Below are 24,537 nucleotides of genomic sequence, written 5' to 3'. Positions count from 1 at the left end.
ATAACTGGAAAGTATCACATTATTACGAAGTGTGCAGGAACTGAGCAACGTGCTCTAAAAGCACAGCTGCTCTTTAACAGCAACTGACACTGTCACTGACATCATGCTGTGGTTGCCGCCATCGTGCAACTTTGATGAAATTAACATTATTCCATTAACCAAATGATTTTTAATTCAAAATCGTTTTAAACTCAAATAAGTGTTAAATAAAATAAATGCAACCTTTTCTTCAAAATAACGCTTTTATGGGTCTTTCTCTGAGACCCTGTGCGTCAAGCTCCAATGTCTGAAGTGCTCAGTTTGTATTATTATGATCACGCCTTTTACAGTAGAGTCACAATGCCAAAAGGAGCCCTGTACGTCACAACACTACCAGAACCAAATGTTCTGAAAATAATCATTCTTATCCATATTGTTTCCACAGAAAAAAACTAGACCCTCAACTGAAGGAAGGTAGAGGAATTCTTTTAATAAATTACTGAATGATTTTTTTTTTCTTGAAGGTGTTGGGAAAATCAAATTAACACATAACAATAGCTAGTGAGATATGACTCCATTTTCTGTAATAAACACCAAGATCAAAACGAGACCCAAGGTAAATTTCCTTGAAAGGTCCCCAGCAGGAGCTTCCCTTTTTGCATGTGATTTCCTCTCACCCACAAAAACCAGGCCAAATATGCGCATGTGCCACTAACACTAAGCAGCACTTCCTCAATCACTCATTTCCAACAATTTATGGATGATCACAGTGGCAAAAACGAGCAAAAATAATGAAAGAATGCAATGGACTTCCTACTCATTTCTGTGTCTTTTTAAGATGGAGGCCTGATACAAATTAGCCACTGGGGGGAAAAAGTCATCTGGTCATAAAATACAGTACAAGGTCACTTTTATGTAAGTTTGCCAAAAGGGACATAAACCAGGACAATTTCAAACTGTGACACAGGATAGAAACATATTAAAGCGATGTCTGTTCCTCCTCCATTGTGCTGTCACGGTGCTCAGCTTTATAGGCCTTGCAAGCACTGGCACCCAGCTCTTCGCTTCCACCTGGCCAGTCTAATTAATTAAGAAAGGAAGTTACCTCAGATTTTGTCCTTTCTGCTTTTATTATCAAGCACTTTGTTTGAAGTTCGAGGAGTTAACCTCTTAATCCTACAGACCGTGTGCTATGTTCTGGACATTTGGGGATGTCTGGATGGCTTCGGTAATTGGTCAGGATGTTGCTGTCACTTATGTTAAATTTTATGCCACAACTTCAAATCAAAAATAGGCATTAATGTGAGGCACAGTATAAAGTTACTCCCAGAAACATCTTTGGTTCATGAAATAATCTGTCATCGAGATTTTTTTTTTTACTTTCATTAAGTTGTTAAAATTTTTTCCCTCATGACACTTTATTTTCTCTATGACATTTTAATTCAAAGTAAGATGTTAGGTTACAATATGAAACAAACATATTCCTAACTCCCGTTTAAACCCTGGCTAGAGATCGCAGAGTCAGACACAACTGAGCGACTGAAGTGAACTGAACTGAGATTAGACCGGTTGATTATGCAATCGAAAAACATCTCTGACATCATCTGAAATAATCCAGAGGTCCCTCAGAGGCAGCGTGGGGAGAGTTACACAGGTGACCTGAGTATGACAGGAACAGGAGCGCGGTCAGCCCCAAGACCCTCACACTCTGGTGCATGACTGAGCGGCCAAGACAAAAACTGTGGGAGAACACCTCTACCACAAAACAAAAACAGAACCCACCAGACACAGCCTCTTCATCAGAGCTGAAACGTAAGATGCAAGCAGAGGGCAGGTTCAAACACACATGAACACACGTGAGGCTCACTACAGTACAGACAGGTGACCACGAAATGATCTAAATACACATCAACACAGGCAATGCTCACTACAATATAGACAGGTGACCATGAAATCATCTCAACTAGATTAATATTTAACTACTAACAGAATTCCAAGGTAAAAGTTACCTTCTTACAAAAAACAAAACAAAAAAGCCTGCTTTATCAAAACCACTTATATTCTCCTACCCTTGAGAATTATAAAGAAGGGAAAGAGCTAGGAGATGGACCCAATAAAAAGAAACATGGGCCAAGGCCGCGAGAGAAGAAAGGCGATTTAAGGCCCTTAAAAGGACACGGTCAACCCCCAGGCCTAAAATGTCCTGTTTGAATTAACATAGTGGTTTAATTAAAAACTAAGTAGAGAATTCTGCTTAATTTGATTCTCAATTCGAGCTCTGCATCCGCCATGGCCAGTGGCCAATTTCCGCATCTCGGCACGATATGCAAGGGGCTGCTTTAAAATCGACTGCCCAGGGGAATCAATGGGAGTTTGGTGGGGCCATGTGCCGTTCAGGGGCTCCACCAGACTTCGACGCAGTAAAACAGCACCAGGAGGGAGGCCAAAGGGAAAAAAAGGAAATTTCACTTAACCATGTTACAAGTTTGTCATTACTCAAATTATTGTGCTCAATCTACCAATTACGGTGCTTTCTAAAGCTCTCCTCAAGGTCGCCTTGGAAGTAGATGTGTCAAATGTAACCAATGAACAAAGCGCTTTAAAGGGATCCACGTCAAAATGTCAGCAGCCCACCCCCTTCATCTGAGCAGTGGAGTTCCTCGCTGTGGTGCAACCTGTGGTAGTACCACCTGTGGAAAGCACTGGAGATGTTACCAAACATGTTCAGAGTCTGTGCAGTAAATACAAATGGTCGTATGTAACAGGATGGCACAATACTGCAAGCACAAATACACCTAACACATTAGACTGAAATAGACAATGCTAATAATAACCCCTGAAACTTCCGTGTAACTGGAAAAGGTAAATATTGTGAATAACATTCCATGATTACTCAGACTTTAAAGCTCTCTAAACATTTCTAATAAGGTCTAGATGCAAATTCTTTTTAAATTTTACTGAAATATATTTGATTTACAACGTTGTGTTAATTTCTGCTGTATAGAAAAGTGACTCAGTTATACATACATATATATTCTTTTTCAAATTCCTCTCCTTAGGTTTATCACAGAATACTGAATATAGTTCCTTGTAGATGTACGTTCTCTTAGGCAGTTTTGATTCTGCTTCAGTACATGCCATTTCAAAACGGGAAAAATAATGTGGAATCATAAAATTGTCTAATAATACGTGAATAATTAAGAGCTGACTGCTGTATTTCGTTGCTTCCCAATGATCTATGCATGTAACACTGATGCTTTCTAGAGTACTTAACAGTCAAATGCACGAAGCTCTAAGATAGTGACAATAATAACCCGACATTTACTGAGTTCAATCCTGGGTTATGTGTTTCACGTGGACAATCACTTCTCATTCAGTCTTCCAGACGAATGGTGAGGTAACTATCATTACTAGACCCACTCCACAGAAAGAAAACCTGAGGTGCAGACGATGCCGCCAGCCCAGGCAGCCGGACACTGAGGACAGACTCTCCCCCACAGTCCTGCAGCCTCTCCTCCACACCCCCGGCCCCAGACCAAGAGGAGAACTATTCTGCCAAGCCGCAACCCACCTCCCTCCTTCCTTCAGCAGTATTTATTAAAGACCACACACTTTAATTTGGTTTCTACAACTCCCATTCATCCCCCAGCTACCAGTCTCATAAGTGGGAGCCATCCTGAGCTCTGCTCCCCCGCCCCTTTAAATCCTCGGCTGTATCTGGGAATTAACAGGATGGGTCATGCCCACTGCATCCTACAATCTCTGGGTACATCAGTCCCCTTGGAGACCATGAGATGTAGCTAGTGGCTGGAGGGACTCTGAGGAAACATACTCAGAGATGCACTCAGAAAAGGCATTCTTTTAATCATGTACAAAGAGACTAGAAGTAAAAAAATTGGAAGGAAGAACTGCTGTGTAATTGTAGGCACAAAATATCTCTACTTACCTTCTTATACCTCTCCTCAAGCTGTCTCCCCTCTGACCTTGGTGGACATGCATCAACTGTTTTTAATTCTACAGATGGTGCTAACTCTGCTCCGACAGATTTAGCCAAGTCCCTTTTCCAGTTGGTTAGTTCACAAGAAGGGAGGACGATGATCTGGACGCAAGAGGTCTGTCCATATTGCACACTGTTTTTAAAATAATCTATTTAACTAATAACCAGATTTCTACATAAAGCATAACCTAGGGATCATAGCTTTAATCTCCAAATATGAAAATGCATTTATAACACTGAGCTTTACGTAGTTTCTGAACTTGATAAGATGACTCATGAGACAGACGGGGGGTGGGGGGAACTCTGTGTGTTTGAAGCACAGACAAGGCCCTGTTAGTGACTCTGTTTGAGAGTCAGGGGCGTAACTGATTCCGGGTGGTAATGTCCCCACAGAGCGCTCTGCATGTCCACTGCATGTACTCCTTCCCCAGGGACGTATGCTGACATTCTGATACATGCATTTATCTCTAAACATGCTTAAACAGAACAGTAGATGCAAAAGTTCTCGTCAGCAATCCTGTGCCGACTCCCTGGTGTCTACAGCATTAAAACCCAGACTCTGGCCCAGGACGCGGGCCTCGGGGTCTGATCCTGCCCAGTGCTCTGTCCCTGTTCTCCACTCTGAGCTAAGCATCGGCCACTCCCTAGTTCAGGCATGTCTCGGCCTTTGCTCAAGCCTGGATGCTCACCTGCAAGTCTCAGCTCATGCGCAGGATAACTCCTCCCTGAAGTCTTCCCAATTCTCTAGGCAAACCAAGACATCCCTCCCAGAGCAGCTTGGTGTATCAAAGTTCCTCCAGCATCTCTGACTTCTCCCTGTGTGAATCCCTTGAAGGCAAGAACACTGTCTGTTCGTTTCTGTACCCAGCAAGCTCCTCTAACAGCACAGGAATTACTGCTCAGTAAGGGCCTAGTAAAACTCTGCCAAGTGAACGACTACCCATCAAAAGGCTCCCACATTCTACAGAACTTGCTTTCTCGAGCGTCTCTTGAGTGTCTCCGATGGCCTCGTTTCTTCTTCTCCTCCGATGACCTCTTTCTTCTCCGTGACCACATTCTTTCCTCTCAACCCCTCTTTGACATTCTGTTCCTCATTGCAGTCTCCTAGAGCTCCATCTTTCGGTTTGCAGAGCACACCCGCTCTGTCCACTACTACCTGCCCCCTGCAGCGCGCCTCTGGCCCTCCACCCCTGGGCCCCTGGCCGGCACTGCCCAGAGGGTACCCTGCTGGCTGTACCTGCACTCCCCACCGTGCTGACCTGTGAAGAACTGCACACTCTAGGAAGGTAAGACGCAAGCTCTGGGTCTTAGTTTGAGTTCTGCAGTGGTAGATATGAGGTTCTTAAGACAATTTAGTAACATTAATACCCTTGGATATAAAAGGAGAGTTTGAACTAAATCCCTTTCAACAACAAAACTTTCTATAATTCTCAAGAAATTATGTTTTTTATGTTTTAATTGTTATGTTTTCTATTTGTTTAAACTGAAACTGTACAAGTTGTTCCCATTACATGGATGACTTAAATAATTTACATGTATCATTATAAAAAGCAAATCAAATATATAAAAGCCAACGTTCTCAATGCAGGTTTGACCACCATACACAACCACCCACTCTGATCTCAGAAGATTCACCAAATATGAAAGCAACCGTATACCACAGTATGAATATGAATAACTCTAACTAAAAGTTAAAAAGGTGTAATGTGTCTGTAAACTGTAACACTAGAACTCATTTCATCAAGTTTTAAAAGTCACTCAAAAAGTATTAACTACTGAAATCCTTCCATTATATTCCAAGCTTTTATAGCAAAGAGCTCCACAAGCTATAAATGGACATGTTGCTCCCTTCACTTTAAAATGTCCTACTATTCAAGGACAGAGGGAGTGAGTCCCACTTACAAGTTCTGGATTAACTGTCTAAGATGCTCTGGCAGTCCTCTCTGCCCACTTCTCAGCCTCCCACACTCATCTCGCAGTAAGTCACGGAACCTGGGAACCTGACAATCCAGGGCAGCCTGGTAACATGCTGCCCTCCTGCAGACACTGGGTGTGAAGCCACTTCTGCATCAAGATACAGCTTCAGATTTTTATTTACACTAAATGACAGTATCGAGGAGAAGAATAACAGCTGTTGTATCGGCTTATTCATTCTGCAAAAGAGCTCTCCACCAGCTCTGCACATACTATAAAAAGCATTCAAAGGTCAAACGGTGACTTCCTTCCTGTGGACACTTTTATTAACTCAATGTGTAACATTATTAACATTATTGTAAAAGCATTATTAATATTAATAAGGCACTGCTATTATTAAATGTTTTACATTTCAGTAACAGTTGCTTAAGCCTACTATTTCTAGTTCAACAATGAATGACATTTACTTCTTCATTTAAGAAATTTAATTCTAAATTACTTAGAATTAATTAATTCTAAATTAATTTACTTACCTTTTTCAGACCAGCAAAACCTTCTGATTCCAGAAAGAAAAAGGCAAAGGGCATCAACACAAATAAACAAAGATTGGAAAAGAGAGAAGCAAGGTTCCACAAACCTATGAGGATAACAATAAAGGAAAGATGAGTTAGATACGGACAACCTTGTCAAAGAAAACTGCTGTGCTAAATTGTGCTATCAGTCAAAGCTCTGTGCTTTTTAATAGTAAAAACTAAACATAAACTTAATAGAGAGGCCTAACAAAGGACCTAAACTTAGAAATCAGAATAATAATTACATATTTCTGTAAAATCTTTATAACTCTGCAACTGTACTATTGGGAAAAGTCAATATAGAAACTACTGATTTTTCCTCATGCTCTAAAATAAATTCACTAAACATATGACATATGCAGCAATCCAAAGACAGAGCCTCTTCAGACATATTGGCACCTGAATATTTAAATTAGAGCCAGCAGCATTTATTGAGCACTTAATAAATGCCAGATACTCTACTAACCATTTTACATGTATTATCTTGGTTAATTTAAGCCTCATAAAACCCTAAAAGTAATAATTAGCATTTATTGAGCCCTCATGTGCCAAGCACTGTTCTAAATGATTTACAGATATTATACAAACTCATTTAGTCTTCACAGCAATCCCCCAACATGACAGAGGCTGGTTATATAAAACCCGCCAAGCCTGCAGAGCCTGCGAGGAGCTACACTAATTCCTGGGATTTTTAAAAACGACCGCATCAGAGAAGTTTAGTAAGCAACTCCAACTGGGAAAGAAAACTTGAGAGGCAAGCAAGTTCACATCACCTTTTCCCTTTCTAGCACATTCTACACTCATAAAATCACAATAAAAAGCAACTGAGATAATAGTAAGAGTTGATTTTTAAAAATACAGAACTTTAGGTATCTTGTTGGGATATCTGGACCAGCAGCTCACTTTTCATAGGTAATAGACTCAACTTTAAAACTGATGGCTATAATCTTCATTAAAATTTATACAATCAAAGATAAAAATTATGCTAAGCATAAATTCAACACACTACATACATTTAAAATCCAATGCTTTTGAAAACGGGCAACTGATGTTCTTCCAGGACCCTTACGTATATGGCACTGTTCCAGGCACTGGAGATGTAGCAATGAAGGAAACACACACCTCTGCCCTCGGGGACCTTCCATTTCAGACACATGGAGATTACACACTGAGCTCTCAGGGAACCAAAGCAGACAGCTCCCAACTGCCCTGGCTACAGACCCACATACACGTTTCCTAACAGCCCTAAACCCTTTCTGGAACAGCATGGAATATAAACAAAAAGAATGACTGCAGCACTTGTACAGGTTACCTAGAGAGATGTACTTCCTTTAGTAAACACAGTGATATAATTAAAAATCAATTTGCAGTTTCTTATTCAAAAATCTAGATAGGTTGAATGATTTTACAGTATATATTTATCTTAGCAGGAAACAGAATGTTTTACAAAGTGTCTTCAAAAACAACGTCTCATATGTTTCAGAGGGAAAAACTTTTAAAAATAAAAATTGTTCTAAAATACTTAACCACTTTTCAGTCTTAAAAAAAAAGATGCTAAAAATCTTAATCTTCTTCTTCAATCAGAGGGCTTATAGTTACAGCCAATTGTATTGTGTTAATAACCAGGAAAGACACATAAGGATGGTGACCAAAGGGACACACAAGACTTCCAGACAGACCTGGGTTCGAGCCCCTGCACTTTCACATGACAACCTTCTAAGTCACGGGATCGTCATCTACACGAGGCTGAGGATCATGTCTGTAGGTGATGCTGAGAAGTCAGTGAAATAATGCATGGACAACCAGCACGTCTGTCACAAAATAAGCGCTTAATGACTTTTTGCCTTTAATAGCCATCACAACCCGAGGCTGCTAACACACGGTGCTGACTAGCTCCCGCACCGAGCTACCGGGCTCTGCGAGCGCCCGTGTTCACTTGGTGAAAAAGCACGACGCATATAAAAGGCAAAAATATTGATCTGTAGCAAATGTGCTGAGTTATTATTGACACAGTGTGTATAATTTATTGACAGTTTATGACTTTATTGACATAAAGTGTACAATGTCATAAAATTTGACAGTTACGTCCCTGTAACCAAGATAACAAATGCAACCGTCACTCCCAAGCCTCCTTACCATTCACTGCCTCCTGCACTCTCTACCCTACTCTATACTCCAGGAGTCAGATTCTGCACTTTATAAAAATACTATAATTTTTATAAAAAACTAAAATTTTCTATGCATGGTAAATGTAGCATATGCTGTTGTTTTTGTCTGGCTTTTGTCACCTGGCACAATTCTGTTGAGATTTTTTTCAATGCTGCGGCACATCGGTAGCCTGCCCCTTTGTATCAGATTGGATTCAGTCAACCACACTTCATCCATGTCCCTGCAAACTGAGCTGTGGCTCTCACAACTCAAGTTGTAGTTTATACAACACAACTTTATACATAAACTTGAGTTTTATACACTCAAGTGCAAGTCATATGGACACAAGCTTTCATATCTTTTGGGTAAATACGTGAGCATGTAATGTCTGACTCATAAAGTAGGTGTGTTTCTTAACATTTCAAGAAACTGCCAAAATGTTTTCCAAAGCAGGTATACAATTTCACATACCCCCCCCGCAGAGTTGAAGTCTCATCCACATTTTGACAAAAAAAGGGTCTTTTCAGCTTCAGTCGTTCTCACAGGTGCACACTGGGATCTCATCACCGCTTTAATTTGCATTGCCCCCATGAATAATAACGTCAAATCTTTTCATGAACTTATCTGCCATCCACTTACAACTTCTTTGCTAAATGTCTCTCCAAATGTGTTGCCCACTGTTTCATTGGGTTGTACTTAAGTGAGTTTGGCAGCTCTTTATACACTCTGATTACAAGTCTTTTATCAGGCATACGATTTCCAGATACCTTCACCCACTCTGTGAATTATCTTTTCATCCTTAATGCGATCTTTCAAAGAACAAGATTTCCTAATGTTGACAAAGTGCAATTTATCAATGTTTTCTTTACAGATCATGCTTTAGCTATCTTGCCTAAGAAATTACAGTCTAACCCAATGGCAAAGACTTTCTCCTATACTTCCCTTCTACAAGTGTTACAGTTTTACATTTAAGTCTATGATTCTTTTGAATTACTTTCTGCATGTGGTGTCAGATATGGACTGAAGTTCATTTTTAAACCTATGACTATCCAATTGCTCCAGTACCATTTATTGAAAACAGCCTCTTCCACCAAACTGCCTTTACATCTTTGTTAAAAAAAAATTTACAATATGTTTGGATGTGTTCCTGGACTCTGTATTCCATTACTTAGCCTATCTGTCCATCTCTGTGTTGATGCATGCAGCAGTGTCAGTTACTATGGCCTTAAACTTGGAGTCCTGCAGTCAGTCCTCCAATTTTGTTCTCTTTCAAAGGCGTTTTGGCCAGTCTAAGTCCTCTAAATTCCCATCTAAGTCTTAGGGCAGTTTTTCAATTTCCACCCCACCCCCCAAAAAAAACATGCTGGCACTCTGACTAAGATGGCGTTGAACCCATGGGTCAGTGGGGAGAACCGGCATACTAATGGCTTCCTTAACACTGCTGTCTTCTGGTCTGTGAACACAGCAGCACACCTCTCCAGGTACTTCAGCACGCGTTAATTCTCCTCAGCAGTGATGCCTCGCTTACAGTATTCAGGTCTCACGCATCCCTAACCACTTCACATTTTTTGTTCTACTGTATATAAATGGCTTTGGTTTTTAAATTGATTTCCAATTATTCATTGCTAGTGAAATGCAATGGTGTTTTATACATTGATCCTATATCCCTGCAACCTTGCAAGATTCACTGATTAGTTCTAATAGCTTTCTTAGAATAATTTCCATCAGAATTTCAATAGTCATGTCATCTGTTATTAGAGACAGTTTTACTTTTTCCTTTGCAATCTCATTTATTCTTTAAAAACCGCCAGAACAGAAGTAGTGAGAGGGGAAGCTCAGGTAAAAAGCATTCAGCCTTTCACTATTAAGTATGATGTTAGGGTTTTCACAGGCTCTTTATTAAGATGAGGGAATTCCCTTTCATGCCTAATGTGATGAGAGATTTTATCAGGAATGGACACTGAATTCTGCATATATTTGGTGACCATATGAATTTCCTGCTTTAGTATGCACATATGGTAAATTAAATTCACTGCTTTTGTCAAAAGTCATGATATATTATCCTTTTTATATATTGTTATATTTGCTAAAATTATGTTTAAAATTTATACATCTATGTTCATGAGGGATATTCACCTATGGTTTTCACATATGTCTATCTGGTTTTGCTTTGGCATCAGGGTAATGCTGTCCTCAGAGTTGGGAAGTATTATCTCATTTTCAAATTCCTTAAAAAGTCTGTGTAGAACTGGCATTATTTCTTCCTTCAATACTTGGGAGGACTACCAATGAAGTCTTCTAAGCCTAGAGTTTTGTTTGTAAGAATGTTTGAAACATCCCCACAATGCCTGAGAATGTTTCAGTAGTTTTCGCCTTTCAAGGAATTTTTCCATTTCTCTAAGTTGTTGAATTTGCTGACGTAAAGATATTCATAATACACACAAATTATGTTTTTAACAGCTGTAGAATCTGTAGTGATATCCTGATACTGATAACTGGTATCTGCTTTTCTGATCTGGCTAAATCTTTATCAACATTACTGACCTGCTCACTGATTTTCTCTATGCTTTCTGTTCTCTACTTTGTTCATTTCTCCTCCCATATTTTTTATTTCCCATCCCCTTATTTTGGGATTCATTTGCTCTCCTTTTCCTAGTTTCTTATGGTGGACACTGTACGAGACCTTTATTTCATTTTCTAAGAACAGGTATCCTTGTATTATAAATTTTGGAATGCTTCACTTTGATTTTCATTGAGTTCAAAGTACTTTCAAATTTCCCTTTTATTCTTTGAGTTACTGTGAAGGATGTTATTTAGTTACCAAATGTTGCTGTCACTGATTTCCCATTTAATTTTATTGTCGTTCAGTTCAGTTCAGTCGCTCAGTCGTGTCCAACTCTTTGCGACCCCATGAATCGCAGCACGCCAGGCCTCCCCGTGCATCACCAACTCCCAGAGTTCACTCAAACTCATGTCCATCGAGTCAGTGATACCATCCAGCCATCTCATCCTCTGTCGTCCTCTTTTCCTCCTGCCCCCAATCCCTCCCAGCATCAGGGTCTTTTCCAATGAGTCAACTCTTCGCATGAGGTGGCCAAAGTACTGGAGTTTCAGCTGCAGCATCAGTCCTTCCAAAGAACACCCAGGACTGATCTCCTTCAGAATGGACTGGTTGGATCTCCTTGCAGTCCAAGGGACTCTCAAGAGTCTTCTCCAACACCACAGATCAAAAGCATCAATTCTTCAGTGCTCAACTGTCTTTATAGTCCAACTCTCACATCCATACATGACCACTGGGAAAACCATAGCCTTGACTAGACAGACCTTTGTTGGCAAAGTAATATCTCTGCTTTTGAATATGCTATCTAGGTTGGTCATAACTTTCCTTCCAAGGAGGAAGCGTCTTTTAATTTCATGGCTGCAATCACCATCTGCAGTGATTTTGGAGCCCAGAAAAATAAAGTCTGACACTGTTTGCCCATCTATTTCCCATGAAGTGATGGAACCAGATGCCATGATCTTAGTTTTCTGAATGTTGAGCTTTAAGCCAACTTTTTCACTCTCCACTTTCACTTTCACCAAGAGGCTTTTGAGTTCCTCTTCACTTTCTGCCATAAGGGTGGTGTCATCGCATATCTGAGGTTACTGATATTTCTCCTGGCAATCTTGATTCCAGCTTGTGCTTCCTCCAGCCCAGTGTTTCTCATGATGTACTCTGCATAGAAGTTAAATAAGCAGGGTGACAATATACAGCCTTGACGTACTCCTTTTCCTAATTTGGAACCAGTCTGTTGTTCCATGTCCAGTTCTAACTGTTGCTTCCTGACCTGCATATAGGTTTCTCAAGAGGCAGGTCAGATGGTCTGGTATTCCCATCTCTTTCAGAATTTTCCACAGTTTATTGTGATCCACACAGTCAAAGGCTTTGGCATAGTCAATAAAGCAGAAATAGATGTTTTTCTGGAACTCTCTTGCTTTTCCCATGATCCAGCGGATGTTGGCAATTTGATCTCTGGTTCCTCTGCCTTTTCTAAACCAGTTTGAACATCCGGAAGTTCATGGTTCACGTATTGCTGAAGCCTGGCTTGGAGAATTTTGGGCATTACTTTACCAGCGTGTAAGATGAGTGCAATTGTGCAGTAGTTTGAGCATTCTTTGGCATTGCCTTTCTTTGGGATTGGAATGAAAACTGACATTTTCCAGTTAGAGAGCATCTTTTATGACTTCAAGTATTAAAATGTGTTTAATGACACTGAATATGGCTTTCTTGGTTCACATTCCCAGAGTACTTGAAAAGAATGTATATTCCACGACTGTTGGGCAGCGTTTCACCAATACAACTTAGGCCAAGATAGCTAATTTTATTCAGGTCTTCTATATCCTTAATTTTTCCAGGCTACTTGTTTCATAAATTATTGAAAAAGGGATAGTACATATCTGAACATAATTGTAACTTTGACTATTAATCCTTTCTTAAGTTTTTGCTTCATGTGTTTAATAGTGGAAGTCACTCAGTTGTGTCTGACTCTTTGCAATCCCATGTACTGTAGCCCACCAGGCTCCTCTGTCCATGGAATTCTCCAGGCCAAAATACCAGAGTGGGTAGCCATTCCCTTCTCCAGGGGATCTTCCCAACCCAGGGATTGAACCCAGGTCTCCCACTTTGCAGGCGGATTCTTTACCATCTGAGTCAACAGGGAAGCTATGTAGTAAATAGGCATTTTTTCAGTAGATAAGTTTATTACTATGTTCTTTTAATGAATGAACCCCTTCATCATTATGAAATGATCTTTATGCCTGTTAACGTTTTTACCTTTCTCTGATAATAATACACTAATTACTTCATCTTCCTTTTCGTTAGAATTAGTATAGTAAATCTTTTTTCTCCTATTGCCGTTAACCAGTGTGTGTGTGTTTACATTTAAAGCAGGTTCTTATAGGCAGCATATATTTGTGCTTTCTTTTTTATTCAATGTAGTAATCTCTGTCTTGTAATCGGAATGTTTAGACCACTGATGTTTGCTGCCATGATCAGGTTTAAGTGTATCAGTTTGCTCTTGGTTTTGTATTTGTTCCCCTGTTTTGTCCTCCCTTCGCCTTCTTTTTCTGTGACCCTTTGGATTAAGTGTTGTTATGATACCATTCTATTTCTTCTGCTTGCTTATTGACTATACTTCCTCTTTGAGATACTTTAGGGTTCTTTGGGGTTTATCATATACACCTTTAAATCATCACAATCTGCCTGCAAGAGGTACAGCAACACTTGACGCACAGCACTGAAGACGCGTACAGCCTACGTCCACTTCTTTCCTCCCGCCCTTGCGCTATTGGTGGCACGCGCTTTTACTTGCGCGTTATAAAACTCACAATACATTGTTACTGTTTGTTATTTAAACAGCCGATTCTCTTTTCATAAGACTTATGTGATAAATACTCTTTTATATTTACCCGCAAATCAGCCGCCTCTAGTGCTCCTCATTCTGTTTCATAGGTCCGGGTTTCTGTCTTCTGCCACTCTGCCTCTGTTCGGAGGGCGCCCCTTATTTTTGGTACTGTAGGTCTGCAGTGATGGGCTTTCACCTTTTGTACATCTGAGACTGTCTTTATTTTGACTCTGTTTGGAAAAACATCTTCACTGGATATACACCAGGCTGGCAGGGCTTTCTTCTCTCAGTGCTCCGGAGACGTTGCTGCTCTGTCATCTGTCTTGCATTTTTTCCCACAATAGAGACGCTGTGATTCCCATCACTGTTCCTCTGTATTTTATATCTTTTTCTCTGATTTCTCCTTATCACTTGTTTTGACCAATCTGATGATGTATCTTGACAGGTCTCTTGTAACCGGGACAAGTTGAGCTTTTGAATAAGAGGGTTTGCAGTTTTTAATCTAATCTTGAAATTTTTCTGCCATTAGTTTTTCAAATATTTTTCTTAACCCTCTCTCCTTCAGGAACATCAATTATATCACTGATGCCCTGGTTTTCAGTCATTTTTTTTTTTTCTGTTTCTTTTTTAGACAGTTTTCTATTGCTATGTCTTAGAATCCACTGATCTCTTCTGTAATATCTAATCTGCTTTTATCCTATCCACTACATTTCACGTCAGATATTACAGGTTTCATCTCTAGAAGTTTATTTGGTTGTTTTTTACATCTTTCATGTCTCAATACGTTCAGTCTTTCCTCCAGTTCTTGGAACAAATGAAACAGAGTTACAAGAAATGTTTCAGTGTTCTTATTTACTAATTTTGAATCTGTGTCAATTCCAAGTTCTGACTGACTTTTCTCTTCATTATGGGTTGTATTTTCCTGCTTTGTACTCAGCTGTAGGCTCATGGGAGGCAGAGCAAATCCCCAAAGATATTCACGCCTTAATCCCTGGAGCTGTTACCCAGTATTATTAGTGAATATGCTACACGGTATGTTTGTTTTTAGGGCTTCTGTAACAAAGTCCCACAAACGGGACAGCTTCAAACAATGAGAATTTATTCTCCCACCGTTGTGGAGGCTAGAGGTCCAAACTCAAGGTGTCAGGAGGACCACACTCCTTGCAGAGGTTCTAGGAAGACCCCTTCCTTGGAGGTGGCACACTCCTGGCCTCGTAGACGCATCACTCCAGCCTCAGCCTTTGTCTTCACATTCTGCCCATTGTGCAAGTCTCTGTTTTATCTTCTTGTAAGGACACTAGTTATTGGACTAGGGCCCACCCTAATTCATCGTGGCCTTAATTTACTAATTATATCAGCAAGGATATTATTTCCAAATAAGGTTATGTTCTGAGGTTCTAAGCAGACGTGACCTTGGGGGAAACACTTTCAACCCAATACACATGGAGACAAGAATGTTGCAGATACAATTAAGGCTGTGGACTTCAATAAAGAGAGACAGGGAAACCATCTTGGATAGGCCAGGTGGGTACAACCTAACCAAAGGAGTGTTTAAAAGCAGAGAACGTTCTCTCAGAGGAGTCAGGAATGCAGCAGAAGGGTAAGTCAGGGAAGAACTTGACACAGCTTTGCTGGGGATGGAGGCGGGGGGCGCTGTCACATGGAAAGCCTGAGGAAAGAGGCAGGTGGCCTGCAGGGCAGAAGGCACCTGGCTACAGCTAGCAGGGAAGTGGGGCCGCAGGCCACAACTAAAGAACCAAACTCCACGACTTGAATGAATCTGGAAGCAAGTTCTTCCCCAGAGCCTCCAATAAACATACTATCTGGGAAAGCCTTCACTTCAGCTCATGAGATTCTAAGGGCTCATGAGACCATGAGGGCCCTTTTTGGTCTGCCAAGAAGAGAACATCTGTTTCACACGATTTTCTTAAGGGCCATGTTTAAGCTGAGAATATGACAGCCCATTAATTCTGTCCATCTCAGTAAAACAAAATGCTTAGCTGAGCTTCTGACCAGTTTGGAAAACACTAAAACAGAACACCTTAGTACATCCGAGCCTAAAGATACCAATATGTCTTTCAAATACAGAAAGTCTTTAACAAACCGGACTTCAGTAAAATGCTGAACAGACTCTGTGCACTTAGCGCACAAGAGAGTCACACAGCTCAGGGTTTAAGGCCTTCCCAGGCCTGGCAGCAGATGTCTAAGTGAGGGGCACTTTATGTCTGACCAGCCTGGGATCGCACCTACCAGCTTATACAAGACCTAGAAAAGGGACTCAAACTCTGCCGTCCTAGTTCATGTATAAATTGGGCTAAAACATAACTCACAGAGCACTCATGAACAACAGAAGAGAAATAACATACCAAAATGCTAAATTATCATCAGTGCCTCTCCCGCCCTGTCTCAACATAATGCAAATGGTCCAAAATCCTGAAAATTCCAAAGCACATCAGCAATTAGGCCAGACAGGTGGGGCCAGTGGTAAAAAAACAACAACAAAAAAAACAAAACCATCTGCCAATGCAGGAGACATAAGAGATGCAAGTTCAATCCCTGGGTGGGGAAGATCCCCTGGAGGAAGGCAGGCAACCCACTCCAGTATTCTTGCTTGGAGAATCCCATGGACAGGGGAGTCTGGTGGGCCACAGTCCATGGGGTCACAGCTCTCGATCCTTTCCTTAAAGAACAATTCTCATTAATTACACCAAAAAAAGCTTACACAACAATACTCTGTATTCTAATATGGCATTAAAAGTACATGAAAACAACAATGACAAAAAACAGGCTCAGAAAATAAACTGCAAAGAAATATACCAAATTATTAACAATGTGAACACAGTAGAATTATGGATGATTTTTTTTCTTCCCACTGGCCTACACGTTCTAAGCCTTCTATAAGGGGCATATAAAGACCCTTAAAAATCATATTTAAATTCCTTTGTGAAACTCAAAATCCTCCACACCACTGTATCAAATAACTTCTCCACAAAATGCCTAAGAAGGGCAGAGAGCAGCAAAGCTTAATTGAGATGCAGATGCTAGCTGGGTCCCCAGTCAGTCACAGATCTCAGTCTACTTACTTTCTAGCCTCGCTAAGCACAATTCACATTCTACCCTCTGCAAAATCACAAATTATGGAGTGGCAGCAGCTTCAGAGGTTGCACTCAAATAGTTTCAACCATGAGTATAAACCTTGAATGCTTCACTATACTTTTATAATCAGGGGGAAATTTCTATTTAGGCTTTGTAATTTGAAACAATTATCATCCATGTTATAAAGGAGACATCATTATTGCTGATTTCTAAATATACAAAGTATATATATATATACTTCTAGAATTTATCCTTCTGATCATTATGTGTCCCTTTCATGTAGTGAAAAACACAAATTCAAATGCTTCTCTAGAAATCAAAAGTTGAAAAATTTAAGTCTGCCTTTGGCTAAAGATCACAAATCCGGAAAAATATCTATTCTAACTAACCAACACACTTAAAATGAAGATAGTCATGAAAATCTAAATAAAGAAATCTTTATCAATAAGTGAAGAAAACAGGATGATCACAAAGATTCTGAATAACAATTCATTTAAGTTTGTAATGAAACTGGTGTCTTCTTTTATGTACTGAACTTTATATATTACTATAACACATATAATTTAATTTTTTTAATTTTCCCCCACTTCCCTCTTTCCAGGAAAGTCAACATTACTGCTGATGGTTCTACCAACCACAACTGCAAAAAGAGATATAACCACCACCACATTTATTTTTTTAAGAAAAATTCAGTTAACACAAAGAATTTGAAAGTTGATGGTAATATTCTAGGTAACAGTATAATCACCTATGTAAATAACCAGCTTTTTAAAAAATCTAAATAATTAAATGCAAAAAATTAAATTTATTAACCAGAATAAATGTGAAACCTTCAGACTCAGCTCATGCTAATTTAATTATCAAATCTGCACATATAAGAAAGTTAAAGTTACTATGAGAACATTTAATTAGAAAAATAATAAAGCTACTATACACTAAGTTGTCATTTTATTTTTGAAAACTGTAAAACTTAACATGGGGTCGCAAAGAGTCGGACACGACTGAGTGACTGAACCGAACTGAACTGAAAACTTACCAAGTTTTCAGCATTCTGCAAACATATATCAGACACACATAAGCATCTCTTAAGAATATGGTATAATTTTGATAAAATGTTCTTAAATTAAAAATTAGGGCTAATACACATAACATACTACTACCACCACCTTTATTGTATTATATATTATTACTTACCAGTTTGTAAAAGAAAAAATGTTAGCTAAATTTCTCTACTTCAGAAAACTAAAATCATATGCTCCAACACAGTAGAACCCTAAAAATTCAGAAAACTTGCAGTTTATCTAAATCAGTTGCAATGACAACTGTTTTGAAAGACATTCAATGTCTATCCCCCAAAGAGGTATCTAAACAAACAAAAGCTATTTAACAATTCCAGAATACTTAGTTCAAAACTCAACCCAGCCAAACTGAACTTCCAGATCACCAATGGATACATTACCCTCTAGCTCCATCTGCTGGAGTCACAAAATATTTCAATACAAAATATAACACTATGAAGCAAAAAAAACTATCACTTTTTATCACACAGACAAAAAACTTCATTCATTTAAATTAGAAAATTAATTCAAGTTCAGCCATATTCAATAATTTCCAAAGCGGTAAAACTAAGTTAAAACCATATTTCACTGGAATTGAAGATCTAATCCAACTGCCAAAAAGTGACATACAATAAAAAAAATTCCAAGAAAGCATAAGCTTTAAAGGAAAGACTCCAAGTTTGCTCTGAATAGTGAGTGTTGTGAGAACCTCACAAGTATAGCTTTTGCTTCTGTACTTGGAAAACAAAACAAAAAGACCAAATTTAGCGACAAGCCGTGAAACACTTTAACCCTGGTTTTAAAGTTAAAAAGCAAGACACAGCTACTGTAGACATACTATAAACGCAAACACCAAAACAAAATTTTTTATAAAACATAAATTTTCTATATTATATAATCCTACCACTCAAAGAAAAACTTTTTTTCAACATCTTTCTGTATAAACACATATTCATCTGCATCATCATCTATAATGGTAAAAAAAGCACTCCACTGTCTGGATCTACCAAAATTTAAGCAAATCTCCTACTTAGATTGCTTTTTATTTTCACCATTATAAATAATAAATATCAAGTAACTATACAACTAGAATAATGCACATTATAATAAATGACTGAATTATTGAGACCAATTAACTAGAAATTGTTAGTAATATTTATTTAAAGATGATACCTTAAAATTTAGTAAGAACTGACTTTTGATTTAATGTTTATACATAAGTAAACATGATACCTATTTTTCCTTTTTAAATTTAATTGATTATAATCTAAAAGTTTGAATTTTTTGACCTTTTTGCGGGTCTTGAAAATGTATAAAACAAAGATGGGTTTGGGGCTGTCCTTGCATCATGGCCAAAATATCACACTGGCTCTTCTTGCTGACAAATCAAAATACGGCACACACACCTTGCAAAGTCAAGCCAGATTCATTGTCGTTATCTTTCAACAGGCTGAATCTTCAAATGGTCAATCATATTACAAATGTGTATCTCTGTCTGGTCATAAGTGAGCATAGATAGCTTAGCTGAGAGAAAATACCCCAAAAACTGAAGAATTATTTCCTTATTTAACTTAAGGTTATAACTTGATTCTATCCAAAGGTATATGAAAGTTTCATTTTCATTTTAAATCCACATGCATGAAAGTATCAGTTTGAAGTGGATAAGTCAGTGGCACTTAAGTGTGTTTACAACGCTGGGCAACGACCTTCCTCCAGTCCCAAAGCACTCTCCTCACTCAAGAAGGGAGAGCCACTAAGCAGCTGGGTGGTGGTTCATCTGGAGAATTCCGTGCTTCTCCACTTACTAATAGTGAAGATACAGAAAGTGAATACAATGGACACTTTCTTTTATTTTTATTCTTTCACTATTTTAATTGTAATAATAAATTAGAATTAAAAATAATACAATTGTAGCTACCATTTTAACTTGTCCTCTCGGTCCCTTCTGTACCATCCTATAATAAACTACAGTCACTGGCATGTCATGGCCCACACCAAGGGAACAATGAACCCATCTCTCTCAGCACCCAGCTGACAGTGACAGAGAGCCCCAGCTAAAACCATCAGTGAGCAGAAGACTATCAACCTGACCCACTCCAGCTCCAATACCATTTCTATATTATGTTTTCGAAGAAAACATTGTAATAATTTTCTCATTGTAGACACAGCTACATCTTACTGAAAGATAGCAATTTAGAACTAAGTTTAATGTTCTATTTATTCATGTCACTGAATTTTGGCCCAGAACCCTGTAATTCCAAGGTAATACGTTAACATGAAACATTTCAAACACATGTCCAAGATCCAACCCTGTATTCAAGCTAAACTGAGTACATTTAGACATCAAAGCACTGACAACACGTATTTTAGCCTCTAATCCTCATGTGATTTACACATTAAAGGCACAATCATTCCATACTGATAATTATTCAGAATAAGCCATTAAATTTATTTTCAAATTAAGTCCACTCTAGCAAAGTATTCCTAATAATACAATTAATAACTGTTACTCATCCAATCAATGAATCTTTACTTGTCCCTGTGCAAGAACCAGGACAGGTGCCTCATGGGAGATTAAGAGAATTTAAGACATGTTCCCAGGCCTCAAAGAATTTAGCATAAATTTATAAAACATTTAACAAAAAAGACAAAAAATAATTCAAGAAAACCCCATAAATGTCACAAGACAGCAAATGTTAGCACATGAACACGGACACCATCACTGCCCTGGGTAAGAGAAATCATCAGACATTCCGGGACTACTGACTCTGACTCTGAAATGACACTACCTCCAGGGGACCCAAAACGTCACCCAGGTCAGAGCAGGGGCCTGTGGAGGTCAGGGGGTGAAGGGAGTTTAGCTCAGGCTGCACACGTCTCAGTGGGTCCCTGAACCTGTGCTGCAGTTCTTTCCCCAGGTCTGAAATGCCTAACCGGAATGGACGTGCTCAAATGCAGGCAGAATCCCCACACAGTTCCGTGACCTGCAGAATAAGAGCTATCACAGTGAGAAAGGCCAAGCGGAAGCCACTAGAACCACCTCTAACGTGGAAACCATAACCCACAAGAAATCCCACATTCCTGAAGGTAAGGTGGGGAATGAGAGGGGGCTGACTCTCACATCCCCAAGAGGGACCTTGGAGAATGACTGTAGGTTCTTAGCAGCTTAACCAGAGAGCGACTGTCAACCAGGGGGTGCTACGGTGACGCTGCTGCAGCAGACACGGCTTCACTGCGAGGGCAAATGAACACATGTCCTGGTACCTGGTATGCCACCAATGTGACAAAAGCTTTTTTCCTCCATCCCTGGCCATGAGGCCTGCACTGGCAGGCGGGTTCTTCACCACTGGGGCCACCTGGGAAAGCCCACCCATGAGGCCCGCAGGAAGCAGTCTGCTTTCGGCCGGTAAAGCAGACAACTCATCTTCACTGTCCTGATTTCGGGGCCCAGGTCCTCTCGGCCCTATGTCACAGCTGAGTTTGAGGGATCTCCATCACCATTCCCTCCCAGGGGACTGCACCCTGCTCCACTACACAGATGACAGTACGCTAGTCAGACCCAGTGAGCAAGCAGCAGCGACGACTCTAGACTTGTCGGAAGACACTCCAGGCCCAGCGGTCTGGGTCACAGCCCTTCGCGGCTGTGGCACCTGGCCTCCCCTACACCAAGCAGAGGCGCACTGCTCAGGGCCTTCTTGGGATTTGGAAAAGGAACATGCTCCTCGCACGGGTGCGCCACTCTGGCCCATTGCTGAGTGATACAGAAAGCAGCTGCTTTGAGCAGGGCTCAAAACAAGAGAAGGCTCTGTAGCAGGCCCAGGCAGCTCTGCAGGCTGCTCTGCCCTTGGCCTTATGACCCAGCAGATCTAATGGTGCTGGAAGAGTCGGCAGCAGAGAGGATGCTGTTCAGAGCCCATGATAGACCCTGGAGGAGAATCACAGCAAAGGCCCTTGGGATTTTGGAACAAAGTCCCGCTATCCCCCTGCAGGTAACTACTACCTTTCCTCTGAGAAAGTTACTGACTTGCTGTCAGGCTTAGTAAAGACTGAACACTTAACTGTGGGTCACCAAGTCACCATGCAACCTAAGTGGGCCATCAGGAACTGGTGGGTGTGCCAAGCCATAAAGTAGACGTGCACAGCCACACCCCAACCCCAGACGCGAGTGGAGAGTGTGCCTGAGCAGGCCCAATTCAGGCACGAGTGAGTCACACGAAGTGGCCCTGACGCCCACGGTCCCCACGTCTCCCCCTAGCTGGACTGTACCTGTGCCCCAGTGGGGCATTCCTTCTGATCAGCTGGCAGAGGAAGAGAAGACGGGGCCTGGCTCACAGACGGGTCTGCCAAGCAGACACTTCCCCCAGAGAGGAAGGGGGACAGCCCTCCCTGGGACATCTACAAAGGCCAGCAGTGACGGGGAATCCTCCCAGTGGACAGGACTCTGGGCAGTGCACCTGACCGCTCACTTTGCTCAGACACATAATTACACATTCACACTGGCCTGTGGCTCAGCTGGAAGGTCAGGGACTTGGAAGGAGCGTGACTGGAAACCTGGTCACAAGGAGATTTGGAGAAGAGGTGTGCAAACAGCCCACTCTGAATGGGAAAAAAATGTGAACTTATTTGCATCCCATCAAAGGGAGACCTCAGCAGAGGAGTCTCATAGTAAAGTGGACAGATGGCCTTGTCATAGTCTCAGAGATCCCGTCGGCCTCCTCCCCGAGCCACCCTGCCATCACCCAAGGAGCTCATCAAAGAGTGGCCACGGTGCCCGGGACGGAGGCTACGCGCAGCCACAGCAACGCAGATGTATACTCTCCAAAGCTGACCCGACCCCTGTCACCACTGCCTTCAGCCTCACACTGAACCACACCCTGGGTGCTCCCCTGCGACAGTCTGGCCCCATTAACGCTTATAATTTTTAAAAAACAAAGGAGCAAGCATATCTAAGGTTGACGAATCTTCAACCCCAAGGCAATCTAAGGAAACAAACACTCCTTGGATGTCATCTACAAGATTAAACACAACTATGAATTCAGAAAGAGAAAGATAAATATGAAGCTTTATGAAATTCACTGCAAGCAGCTCTACCAAAAAACCAGAAGCAGAAACAAAGTCAGGCTCATCAAACCCTCGAGAACAACGTCCAGCACTGGTGGCTAGGACTTCCTAAGACCGACCACGAGAATGCATCTAGAAGCAAAGATGTAGCTTAGGGGCTCCTCCTCTAGCTCCCCAGCTTTCAGCCGACATGGTCACTGGAGGTTAAAGCTACTGTTTACAGTCTGCCTACTCACAACACATGTTTACTGGGCTACCACTATGTGGGAAGTGCTTCTCTAAGCCCTGATTCAGAAACAAAATACAATGAGCTTACACCTCTTACATTACAACCAGAAAAGCAACCAATACAAACAAATACATTTACTTCCAAGGTTAAGACTCCAGCATAAATACATGGCACATCATGTACTGATAGCTCTCACTTTCAGTCCATAAAAATGATAAATAAATGGCTATGATTAGAGTATTTCAAGGTCATTAAGTGTGTCATGCATTTTCTGTTTAGTAACTGGAAACAAAGGCCAGTTTGCTCATAATTCTGGTTAGCCTGGACTGAGACCACCTGCACTTCCGGGAAAGCACCTGGAGCCCAGTCCTCAAAACGCACGCACCAGAGCCACAGCACCACCGAGAGCGAGGGCCAAGGGGACAGCCTCAGCAAGCGTTTCACACATGTGCCAAAAACACGTGCAAATCATATATTATCTGAAAGTGCTTTACCAGGAAAGTCACTGGTAGATTATCTTTGAGCCCGCCACTGAGAACACAGCGCATCTGACCCCCACGCCGTTTCCCACCTTGCGCGGTGACTTCCCAGGGGACAGCCTACTTTTTTGTGTCAAGGTCAGTAAAGACCTTAATTTGCTTGAGTTCAATTGCTAAGCAACAAAAATGGAGTAATTTCTCTTTATTCACTTAACAATTAGTCCTAATTTCACTGAATTCATTTGGTCTTCAGGGCATCAGTGACTCCGTTTGTTTCCAGTTTCACGTGTGACAGAAAACACACGCCTAGTGTAAAATACCCAATAGACTGAGGTATCAAAACTCTTCTTGTCAAGAACAGGACGAGCATGTCAAAGGCCAACCGGGAAGGAAACATTTGCAATTAACCTGACAGTTAATACTTAAAAACTTACAAAAATGGACACAAGAAATACAGGGGGAAATTTACTAAAAAACAAATACAAATGACCGAAAAATGTGCTTTGTAAATGCCCACCCTCACTAGTAATTAAAGAAATATAAATTTAAAAGGGGAAATTTCTCATCTATTGAATTCCATTAGGTTCCATCTCATTATCTACTCAGTTACGTGTCCACAT

At 40.6% G+C, this 24,537-nt stretch overlaps 1 protein-coding gene across 7 annotated transcripts in view; it reads right to left on the bottom strand.

Annotated features, from left to right (window-relative positions):
* LMBR1 (limb development membrane protein 1) overlaps positions 1-24,537 on the bottom strand; it is a 133,068-nt gene that overhangs the window by 78,070 nt on the left and 30,461 nt on the right. For 5 of the 7 annotated variants that reach the window (XM_027538470.1, XM_027538472.1, XM_027538471.1 and 2 more), the window contains one exon: positions 6,424-6,527. The exons of 1 other annotated variant lie outside the window; for it this stretch is intronic. In XM_027538470.1, coding sequence (XP_027394271.1) covers positions 6,424-6,527 — 104 coding nt within the window. Of the gene's footprint in view, positions 1-4,665; positions 4,751-6,423; positions 6,528-24,537 lie in introns of those variants that run through there. One more of the 7 variants, XM_027538477.1, reaches the window with a different exon arrangement.

This window comes from Bos indicus x Bos taurus, chromosome 4, assembly GCF_003369695.1.
Source record: "Bos indicus x Bos taurus breed Angus x Brahman F1 hybrid chromosome 4, Bos_hybrid_MaternalHap_v2.0, whole genome shotgun sequence".
Taxonomy (NCBI): Eukaryota; Metazoa; Chordata; class Mammalia; order Artiodactyla; family Bovidae; genus Bos; species Bos indicus x Bos taurus.
This window is presented reverse-complemented; position numbering and strand designations above follow the sequence as displayed.